The 12,241-nt window shown below is 40.0% G+C and overlaps 1 protein-coding gene across 5 annotated transcripts in view; it reads right to left on the bottom strand.

Moving 5' to 3' along the window:
- PRKG1 (protein kinase cGMP-dependent 1) overlaps positions 1-12,241 on the bottom strand; it is an 850,812-nt gene that overhangs the window by 454,136 nt on the left and 384,435 nt on the right. For all 5 annotated transcript variants that reach the window (XM_077350392.1, XM_077350391.1, XM_077350390.1 and 2 more), the window contains exon 3: positions 10,005-10,118. In XM_077350392.1, the coding sequence (XP_077206507.1) occupies positions 10,005-10,118 (114 nt within the window). The remainder of the gene's footprint in view (positions 1-10,004; positions 10,119-12,241) is intronic.

Here is a 12,241-nt window from a genome sequence, read left to right as displayed (position 1 = left end):
TTGAAGACTCCAGTTCCTCTGGAGATCCAACAGCAGGACACAAAGGCCAAGGCCTTCCCCCTGATGTTTCCTCCTAGCATTGGCATTCAGAGGTTTATTGCCTTTGATATGAAGATTTTCTTTAGTTACCAGGTACTATTAGTCTCCAAGGTACCATTAGGATTCCTGTATTGTTTTGCTGCTACAGACTATTATGGTTGCCCACCCAGAATTCAAAAAAGTTTTGATGGGTCTTTCAGAGAACATTCTGGGCCCTTAACACACTTCTTTTTCACACATCAATTTTCAGGTCACTCTTACTTCCCTGAAGCAACTGACACAGCTCCAAATAAATAAAATTCTAACAAGATTTGTGAGAGGAGCTAAATGCTTTGGGCATTTCTTCCCAGGTATTATTATCTCCACCTAAAAGAAGCCCAGACCACACAGTAACAGATACAGTGGACAGTGAATGCTAACTGGTATCACACAGTGAGTTTTTAAAGAGTGGATTCAAAATTTAATCCAGACTTCCTGGAGCTTTTGGAATGAACACATTCTTCTTACACCAGCTTTACATGAAGAAGAATTGGTTCTTCTATGCTGCTTTTTTCTACCCAAAGGCATCTCAATGTGGCTTACAATCACCTTTCCTCTCCTCACAACAGACACCCTGTGAGGTGGGTGAGGCTGAGAAAGCCCTGATATTACTGCTTAGTCAAAGCAGTTTTCTCAGTGCTGTGGTGAGCCCAAGGTCACTCAGCTGGTTGCATGTGGGAAAGCATAGAATCAAACCTGGCTCACCAGAGTAGAAGTCCACAGTCCTAACCACTACACCAAGCTTGCCAGGAAAATAACCAAGAAACCAGGAAAAGGGAGGGGGGGTTGCTTTTACTGATCCTGACTGATTTTATGACCTACAGATGAGAATACGTTACTATTCATAATAGAAAAATTATATTTATGGTGTGAAATCCAGTTGCTTTCCCAAAACCTTTTTTTTGGGAGGGAGGGACAAGCACAGAGTTCAAAGATGAGATTCCCCAGAGCTTTCCAAATTTTTCTCAAAGAAAAGCACTCACATAATCTTGAATACACATTCCAAAAGGCAATAAATGTTGTTATTGTGCATATGCTACATTTATGTACAACCAGAGAACTCCCCCCCCCAAACCCCATGGATAGATGAGAAATTAAAATTTACAAAGCATTGCTGACTGCTCAACAAGCTTCTAATCTTCTGAAAATGTTACAGCAACTCTAACATGCAAGATGGTGCCTTGCTAGATTCTGAAGTTTTTGCTAACCCATTCCATGACTTCCTGGACATTTTCAACCTAATCAAAGTAAAATTGCTTCATTCTTTTAATTTCCTGGGCTTTCCCAGCATTGTAGTACTCTGATCTGAAAAGCACAAATTGGTATGTTTGCAAATTCATCTTTAAAGTTCCAAATTTCGAGATGAATCTTAAGCGGCTGCACTGATCATGGCTTGATACTGTATTGGACAATGACATGGAATGGCAAACTGTCACCATGATCATAACAGTGCAGGCCAGAAGCAAGTTTGGGTGGGTGCCAGATTTCCATCAAGCTACACCACAGCCCTTGCACCATCTCGGTGTCTTTGTAATTTTCTAATTCCCTATAAAACAGAGTTGTAGTTCAGCAGAGGCATTTGTGCTTTTTAGCTTGACTTAAAAACTCAGAATATTTCAGGGAAGAATATTTCTGTTTGCAACTGGGTATTCATATGTAAGCACAATTCAGGATATGTTATGTATATGTGAAACGTTCATGAGTCTCGAGACCAAATTTAAGCCAGAGAAGAAGTACTGTAAGTTTCAAATGACCCTATTGCTCCTCTGAGGGCATCAGCTGTCCTAATGAGCTCCAGCCGAGATATCGAGTTCAGGATTACATAGTCACTAAAAACTGCTCTGATCAGAAAAAGAAGGACTTTAAGCACAGCATGGATGAAACGAAGAGTTTATCTGTAGCATTCCCTACCTCGGTTCAAGCTTGCATGGTGGAGCCCTGTGTTAAATGTACAGCTATCTAATTCTCTGGATTTTGTCAGCTTAGTAAGGAACCTGATATTTGCACAGCAGTCTGTCATTCTGTGCCAAAAAACACAGCCTTGAGGTTTTATTAGCAAGTTTATTTCTCCATGTGATTCTCAGTATGACCAATGGGGAAAGGTTGCCTAGTGCCCACTCATTTTATCCTTTTAAAAACAATTTATTAGGAGAAATACATAACATCTCACAGGGTTATAGTTCCACAATGAAAAAAAACCATTAATAGCTAAACATTATTTTATAAATCAAATGCTAATTTTGAGAGGCATGACATAAATCCAGATTAGTTTGTTGCATGCCAGTAATTTTTGGATTTCAAATTTAGAATTCATTTCACTGTTATAAATGAGTTTCTACAGAGAAATAACCTTTCAGAGATAGCTAGTGTATATGATTCAGCCCAAAAATTCACTGGAGAATCTTGTAGAAATTATAGTCTTTCATGACATTAAAAGGTTTGTTGATTGGTTGGTTGAAATCATAGTCTCTCTGCTTAACTTTCATCACCAGATATCTGTGGTGTTAAAATGTGGAGGAGAAAGGGATAGAATGTGGTTTGACCCTTTTCAGAGCAGCAGAAAGTTTCAACGGCAGCAGCAGCAACACATATCAGCAGCTCCTTTGTGGGAGGAGATTTATGGCATTTTCTCTATTTACAAATATACTGTTGGTCTTCCTATTTCCCTCTCTCTAGCCTGAGCACTTGGTGTGCATTACAAAAGAGCTCCCAGTAATCAGGGCTCATTAAAGAAACATCTTCTAAGTCATCAAAAACACATTGAGCAAGCATCTGCAGAAAACTTTGAATACATCAACTGATGATCCATGCCCATTATTGAGAAATCATGTTACACAAATGCTGGTCATGAGGTCACTTGACACAGCACAAAGGCACTCCCCTTGCACCACAGCAACACACTTTGTGCCATAAAGCTCTTGTGCAAAATACACATCAGCATCACCAGTTTATAAAGAATATTGGCTTTCAATAAGATGCACCCACATGCAAATTCATTGCACATAAATAATAAGATACATTGTCTGTTCCCAATAGTTCAGTGCAGCCACTGAATAAGATCAGCAACTTATAAATCCAAAGAAGTAAATTATTTCAGCCCAAGGTTTATCCTCCATAATTCACAAAAAAACAGTGTTTGTTTGTCAGCCATTCCCTTTAATTTTTCTGTGTGCTCTGGTCTAGTTTTGTTTTCCATAACATCAGATTCAATAAGCCCTTAAATATTTGTCATAGACATTAGGACCAGATGGTCTATAAATTTTTCAGTTTCCCCTCCTAACTCAACCTGTTCCATCTTTGCTTAGGCCATTTCTTAACTGTCTTAAGATTTCAATATTTTTGCTGTAAGAGTCTAGCCACAGTGACACTGGAAGCAAGGGACCAAACACTTCTGCCACAACAGTACAAAGAAATCTGAAACACAGGCCATGTAGGAAAAGAAATCTGTAGTCTTTAATGATTATATCAGCCATATTTAAAAAAAATGTATCCTCCATGCTCCGATAAAAAGCATGGAAGAATCTGAGAAACAATCCTGGCAGAGATCATGCTTTTGAGAACGGAGGGAAGAGTAAAATGTTCTTGCAAATAAGTTTTGTCATCAACGACAACCTTTGCGCCTTACTGCCAGAGGTAACCAAGAGAAATGTTATCTCCTTTAAAATCACTTGAGTATGTTTGTTTTCATCACTCCCTACACGCCACAAGTCTGGCTCCATTTTCTATGGAACAGATTTAAATCTGAATTAGTAGCTCACCAACTCCAACTGCTGAAATACACAAAAATGGGATGAATCTATAGGGGTATTTGCATTAGTCTGTTGCAGTTAACATGAACAGGAGTTTTGTGGCATCTTTCATGGATGACAGCTGATGAAGTGGGACACCAATACTGGTATAATAATCTGTAAGAGAGCCAGTTTGGTGTAGTGGTTAGGAGTGCGGACTTCTAATCTGGCGAGCCAGGTTCAATTCTGCGCTCCCCCACATGCAGCCAGCTGGGTGACCTTGGGCTCGCCACGGCACTGATAAAACTGTTCTGACCGGGCAGTGATATCAGGGCTCTCTCACAGAGTGTCTGTTGTGGGGGGAGGAATGGGAAGGTGACTGTAAGCCGCTTTGAGCCTCCTTCGGGTAGGGAAAAGCGGCATATAAGAACCAACTCTTCTTCTTCTTCTTCTTCTTCTTCTTCTTCTTCTTCTTCTTCTTCTTCTTCTTCTTCTTCTTCTTCTTCTTCTTCTTCTTCTTCTTCTTCTTCTTCTTCTTCTTCTTCTTCTTCTTCTTCTTCTTCTTCTTCTTCTTCTTCTTCTTCTTCTTCTTCTTCTTCTTCTTCTTCTTCTTCTTCTTCTTCTTCTTCTTCTTCTTCTTCTTCTTCTTCTTCTTCTTCTTCTTCTTCTTCTTCTTCTTCTTCTTCTTCTTCTTCTTCTTCTTCTTCTTCTTCTTCTTCTTCTTCTTCTTCTTCTTCTTCTTCTTCTTCTTCTTCTTCTTCTTCTTCTTCTTCTTCTTCTTCTTCTTCTTCTTCTTCTTCTTCTTCTTCTTCTTCTTCTTCTTAGTATTTAAAGTATCCCCAAACTTGTGTTTACTACTGAAATAGGATAGTAGCATCTGTGCTTTGTTATCTCTTCCTGAAGAAGGACAATTGGCTCTTCCAGTAGATATAGATTACCTTTAATGGCATAAATACTAGTACCAGTAATAGCCCTCTATTATACAAGATGGTTCGAAATTCTATAGGTTTGTCCTCTCTGTGAGATACATGCAACATTTTATCCACCTAACTATGAATACTTTAATCACTTACTCAAGAACATGAGCTAATGTGGATCTAGATGTTAACAGAAAGTACTGAACTGCCATCGTCCCCTTTTTATGACAACTTCCAATACAAGAAAGAATGAGGGGAAGTAACAAAAAGCAAAGAGGGCACCTGGGTAAAGAGGAAGTTTCAAGAACCACAGGCAGAGTTCCACCTGTAGAATCATAGAGTCATATAATAATAGAGTTAGAAGGGACCTCATGGGTCATCTAGTCCAACCCCCTGCACTATGCAGGACACTCACATCCCAATTGCTCATCTACTGCAACCTGCCACCCCCTTGAGCCTTCACAGAATCAGTCTTTGTCAGATGGCTATCTAGCCTCTGTTTAAAAATTTCCAAAGATGGAGAACCCACCACCTCCCAAGAAAGTCTGTTCCACTGAGAAACCGCTCTGTCAGGAACTTCTTGATTTTTAGATGGAATTTCTTTTGAATTAATTTCATCCCATTGGTTCTGGTCCGTTCCTCTGGGGCAAGAGAGAACAACTCTGTTCCATCCTCTATATGGCAGACTTTTAAATACCTGAAGATGGTTATCAAATCCCCTCTCAGTCATCTCCTCTCTAGGCTAAATAGACCAAGCTCCCCCAACCTTTCTTCATAGGTCTTGGTCTCCAAACCCCTCACCATCTTTGTTGCCCTCCTCCAGTTTGTCTATATCCCTCTTCAACTGGGGTGCCCAAAACTGAACACAGTACTCCAAGTGAGGCCGAACCAGAGCCGAACCCTACACTGAAGTCTTTCTGGAACATACCGACCTTTAAGTCCAAAGGTTTTCCTCTAAGGTATGTGAGATTTTCTACTAGCCATGCACCCAAATAACTGTCAGTGTAACCATGTGCACTTACACAAGTATACTAACAGCATCGCATATATTTGTGCTGTTCTAATTCTGAATCAACTTGATTATTCTTAGTTTGATTTTCCTGAACCAGAGATAGTCCCCCAGCAGCAATTTGAACAGTCTTGCTGGGAAACAAGAGACAATTTCCCCATCTCACATTATTTAGTTTCTTATTAGATAAAATAGGTTTATAATTAGCAGGGTAGTTTAATCTTCCAGCTTCCCCAGAATAGAAGAAAAATAAGTATGTCAATGCAATCAAGCTACTTTATTAGAACCACTGCTAATGTTTACATTTATAATTTAATTGTTTGCTATGCTGGGACTGTGGAATGCATGGTCTTTTGTATAATTATTTGGAAGCATTTCTATCACAAAATATTACGCCTGTTGCATGCAAAAATTAGAAGTTAATCATCTGCCTTGGTTTCTGTTTTCCATTGCATACATCATCTATATCAAATTCAATATTTTCATAATGGCATGACATTATTTAACTAGGCTTTCATTCATCTCTTCTTAGGGAGCTAGAACAGGACAAATGGCTGGATGCCTTTTTTCTGGCAGCCATAAGTGAAAGGAAACCCAGTTGATAAAAGTTATTTTATTCCGACTATGTATGCAGTCCCTTTGGGCTTCTGAACTAACCTCATCACAAAACAAGGCTGGAGGTCTCTGGGCACCACCATTTCTGGTGATTATCAAGAGAAGCCCCTATATCTCATTTTGTACCATGTCTGTCATAGCTACCATTAGCGCTTACCATCTCCACCTCTCTTTTAATCTTTTTATGGGCATGTGTGCTTTAAATATGGGAGCATTTAATATTGATGTTACTGATGGGGCTAATTGCTCTTACAGAGATAAATCAGGGAATAGGAAAAGGATCAGGCAAATATAAAATGATCTACTCCAAATCTCCTTATCCTGAAAATACATCAGGAGGCAAGATCCTCTCTTTTGACCACACTAACCTTCTGCTTTATGTGAAGTCTAGAAAAAGAAGCAGTAATGCAAGCTGATTGAATGACCAGTGATAGTAACCGGGATATTCTTTAAACCAACTTACTCATTCCTGCTTTGTCCTTTGTAGATTGGAGGGATTAACCTTGATTCTATCAACACTAGAGAACTGAGAAACATCTACCACATTGCAGAAAAGTCTATGAGTTAGCAATTTACACATTATGAAGTATAGAGCTTGGGTCTGGTGTACCCGGAATTGTGAGTTCTAAACTATTCCCATGTTTGTAATGCCCAGTTTGAAACATGGCTGCAGCATGACCATAGTGAAGGGGCTTCCACCTTTCTGTCTCAGCCATTTCTCCAATGTGAAACTACTTGGTGGTGTTGCTCTTTGGCTCACAAGGGAAACACGCTTGCGTCCCAGGAAACATATGGATTTCTCCAAATAATGCCCCTCAGTATTGTTTCAGATTGACAGCGTGGTGTAGAAGCAAGTCTGAAGCACCTTCGCCAGGTGTGCCATGGTTATAATCTGGGAGAGGAAGCACCTGTGCAGGAATTGAGGAGAACCATCACAATGTTGCAAAAAGAGAGGGGACACGAGACATTGAAGTGTGAACTTCAGAGTCTGGCTCCACTGGATAAATAAAGGTTCAGTAACGATGATTAAATAGAAAAAACAAGCACTCAGGTGCAAAGACTGATCTTCTGTAGTTCAGTGCCTACGAAGTTTTAAAAGAAACAAATAGAGGACAGCAATGCAATGAGTCTTTCATCTCACCACATTAAGCATATTACAATCTCTGTATCTTCAGTGCAGTTGTTTGACCTACTCATCTGGAGGGAAAGGGTGGACCACTTATAGAGATAAATAGGTTATTCAATAAATCATATTCATCATAACTTATTTGTTGTCTCTTGCAAGATCTGACAGCAAAAAAATTATTTTGAGTTATGATACTGCATTTCCCCCCAGTGAGAATAGCTTATCAGTTATTAACAAGGAAAGGACGAATATTTTATTTCTCAAAGGCTGGGGAGTGGCTTTTCAGTAATAATGTTTTTATTCACAGACTACTTATGCTGAATTTGAACCAGTGGCCCATAACTGAATGAGAACAAATGCATATACCAAGTGTAAAAAACTTGCATAAAAGGGAACCACCGAACCCCGCAAAGGGCACTCTCTATATTGTTTAGACAGCAGGCTTACTTTTCTGCATGCTGATGGTTCGGAGATGAAAAATTAACATTACCAGCCGCTGTTTCACTTGTTCACCTTTCTGATCACTTGAGGGTTTGTGTGTGCACGTAAAGTCAGAATACGTGTAGTAATATTTTCTTTACAGTTTCAACTCTAGCATATGAATATGCAAAAGCCGAAACATCAATACCTAGTGCTTAGCTAAAAACTTACTTCAGTGTAGTAGCCTTTAAAAAAAATCAAACATCATTCATTTGGGACAAAAAGCTGGATTGCTCAGATTCTAAGCTTCTAAATCTAAACTGTTCAGATGAAAAATGGGTTGCTTACTGGTAACTGTTGTTCTTCGCCATCTGTGCATTCACACGGGTGGATTTTGAGCCTGAGCAGAACTGCGATCTGTAAATTTATAGAGCTAGCTTTTAGGTGGAAAAACTCTCCCCTTCCTGTTCAATGCCATCCAAAATCTAAGAGAACACATTAAAGGCACTTGCTGATGTGAAAGTGAGTTTGCCATCTGAATACACAGATTACGACAGTGACAAGACAAAGAGTTCATTTCCTGAAGGTTTCTGTGCATCAAAAAAGCCGTGCTGAAGAAGAGCACTGATGAACCTAATGCACTAGGCTGCTTTGAAGCTGGAGGGCCAAGAGAGAAAAGGCTCTTGTCCTTGTTAGCCATGGCTTTATTGGGATGGATTTGACCATCCTCAAAGGGGCATTCTTTCAACTTAAGCAGCCCTTCCTTCCACAGAAAAGCCACTTATGTTAGATGAAGACTTCAAATTTTGCTCATTGGAGTAGTAGGATAGAGGTACGATCCATCCCAACACTGCGGAAAGAGAGTATTTGGAGCAGTGTCCTCTAGAAAAACGCCCAGGAACAAGCTACATCCGTTCAATGGATCAGGATAGGTAAAGTAAGATTTTCACTTTCAAAGCTGCCTGCTCAAAGGGATCAATGTTTCTGTATTCTTTGCCAATACTGAGAACATCTGCCTTTCCAGAGTTGCAACAAGTAAGACTATTTATCTCACAAACAGAAGAAAAAGCAGATGTTCTAATCACAGTTTCAAAGACAATACTAATAATTTCAGTTTATTAGTCAATCATCATCCTTGAATGGCTCTCTGCACCTCAAGGAGCTGGATGTGTTTATCTATATCTAGCCAAAGTGCCTCTCAGTTCCAACAAGTGACCTCCCCTGTCACAGCACTTTGGAAGGGATATAAAGCTAATTACAATCATGCCTGCCATTCACTTATTTATGCGTTAATGAGCAAGAGAAATTACACTGAAGTCACTTGTTAGCATTCTAAATGGCATGATGCACAAAGCAACTGCCTAAAGAAGATGCATAATTGCCAACAGCTTTAAACACCCATTAAAAAAGAAACAAAACCCCCCACATGCACTAATAAATACTGCCCATTTCTCTTTCCAGAACCCTCCTTTCAGAATAACAATAGTCCTGACCTCAATGTTGCTCCCTCTAATGAGAAGGAATTGTGCTGTTAAAATCAAACACAAAACGACATCTTGGGGAAGAAAAGGAGAATAAGAAGGGACATAGTATGAGGAATTATAGATATAATAGCATGAGCTAGCTGTACACGTTAATGGTTTCCATTCAGTTTGTTTGCCCTAGGTACCTTGAAACACAGAGCCTATGAAAATGAAGGACATTATAATAAGTGAGCAGCTATCATCTGATTCCCATAATGCTCTCTCTTCTACTTGCCAGATCCTTTATTTCACGTATTAACTGGGGTAGACGGTGCACAAATTCCCATTTGTCCAGTTTTGCAGAAGAAATTTTAGCAGTCGGCTACTGAAACTTTAGAGGGCTGAAGAAGAAAAAGGTTTATCATAAAACTGTCAGACAAGTGAACTTACAAAATAATGCAGCTGTAAAACTCAAAAAAATGACCCTGAAGGCATAACTTTCTAGAAACTGTCCCTGCTACACTATCAAAATGATACAATTTTTAGTTGAGAGCCATTCAAGGAACCAATAAGGAACCAAAGTGCGTACAAACCAAATATCAATACTTGACAACAATCATTCAAGACTTAACTCTAGTATGATCTTACTTTTGACGGTGGCTGTCCGGGTGCAGTTGTAAAGGATGGCCAGTTCCCCAAATACCTTGCCGGGCCCCATGGTACACAGCTTTACACCTTCCTTTGTCACCTCAACCTTTCCATCTGTGGAGAAAGAACACAATTATATCACAAACTTATCACCTTGTTTTGGGTATATGAATGATATAAATTATCCATAATACTGAAAAAGACAAGCTTCGCATATAGCATTTCTCTGTCTAAAACCATGACTCATTGTGGGCATCCTAGGTGGTGTTTTACAAATCTTAGGAAGCATTCAGAATAAGGGGATATGCTTACAATCTCCACCTCTCTTTTAATCTTTTTGTGAGTATATACTCACAAAAAGATTAAAAGAGAGGTGGAGATTGTAAGCATATCCCCTTATTCTGATATATATATATCTTAGATATCGGAGTGTTTAATACTGATGTCACTGATGGTGTGTGTATGTGTATATTTGCCTTGCAGGGGAAGACTTTCTCACTGCAGAGACACAGAGCCACACATTTCTTTTATTTGGCTTTAAACAGGCCACAAATTTATTCAACATTTTACTGAGCGTTGGATAGCATGGGGAATTAGGAACCAGCCCTCTTGTGGCTCACGAGCCACAAGGCAGCCATAGATTAATCCTGCAGGTATGCACGGGCCTCTCCGGCATCCTGCCGGGCTCCCCATGCCCCCAATGACCTGCTGGATGTTACAGGGAGGTGACCAAATTATGAAACCCGTTGAGGCGTGAACCTCTGCCAGGTTCCAAATCACCCGGAAATGCGGATCTGGATTCAGGGGCATCCTCCATGAGTGATGGCCACCCAGCTCCGCTTACCTACGGTCTCTTATGGAGGCCCCCCTACTAGAGCATGCCAGCACACAGGCTGGGATTGCTCAAACAATGCCCAAAAATCGCAAGTTGAGACGATAAATTTATTTCCACCAATATTTCCTTTAAAAAAAAAAATTAACAGATCACCCCGGTAACAACAATGTTTTAACAACATGCAACCATAAAGAACAGAGAGGGAGGGTGGGCAACTCCTTCAGCAGGGAAGAGGGAAAGAGGCCTATGCCTTTCTGCCTCCTCCCTATAGGGGGTGTCAGGAGGAAACTGGGAGGAGCTGATTCCCTCCCTTACCTCCCAGCCCACCAATCAGCACTGCTGCCACCCCCAGGGGCTTATGGGACTTGTAGTCCCCTTCCCTGTGCGCTCTTTAGGTGACTGCTTCCCCGCAGAGGCAAATTGCACCCAGGGTAAGTCCTGTCTGCCCATATATAAAGTCATTATTGAATAGATACATATACATAACCCATAGAAGTCATCCCTGTCTACTCATACATAAAAGTCTTGTTACATCTTTGCAAAAAGAATGGGGGGATTTAACTGAATTCTTATTTCTGAGAGTCTGAAAGGTTACACGGTATAACCTTATACAGAACCTATTATATGACTTTACTAAACTTTCTGATCCACATCCTGTAAAGGCATGATATAAGATACCTCAGGGTATCCCAATGCATAATTGTTTCAAACTCTTGTTTTTTGCTTGTTTTGCTTGTTTGGGGATTTATTCTGGGCATAAAGCCATTTACTTACAAGTTATCTTTCAAGGCTGAAAACTGTAAATTAGCTAGAACAATGAGAAAAAGAACATATTTGCAGATTTATATGAGACCCTAATCACAAACACTACACCCTACTGTGTCAAAACATCCTGAACATTGGTTTAAAGTTAAAATCTGCAGAACCTCAATAAGTCTCTGTGGCAGACTTCACTTTAAAAAGCTTAGAAGTGCTGATCAAACAGGTAAAGAATCGGGAAGGGTTTATTCTTCACAGAGCCAGAGAACCTTGAGTGACAGACTGCCCTAAGGAATCTGATTGGTTAGAATCAGCTGAGCAGAGAAAGACTTCTGAACCAGATGCCAAGGAGAATGAATCCTGAATTTATCAGATTGATAAAAGTTTAATGCAGAGAAAGAACTGGAGGAGGTTAGCCAGAGGAGTGGGTAGATTGGAGAAGACTCCCATTGAGGCCAGAAAAAGGGAGAGAAGAAATTTCCCAATCCAGTTAAAATAAGAAGATAGCTCTGGAGAGTGGGGAGATCCCTGGTCTGATGTAATTAGAAATTGTTTTGTTGCCTACTGGCTGCCCACCAGTGGATTACACTTTTTAGGGTGGTAAATCCACTTTTGGGGATTCCCCAAGTCACTCTTTAGAATG

The sequence above is a fragment of the Paroedura picta genome, chromosome 8, assembly GCF_049243985.1.
Source record: "Paroedura picta isolate Pp20150507F chromosome 8, Ppicta_v3.0, whole genome shotgun sequence".
In the NCBI taxonomy this organism is placed as follows: domain Eukaryota; kingdom Metazoa; phylum Chordata; class Lepidosauria; order Squamata; family Gekkonidae; genus Paroedura; species Paroedura picta.
The sequence above is the reverse complement of the archived record's forward strand: the minus strand, read 5'-3'. Positions and strand labels throughout refer to the sequence as shown.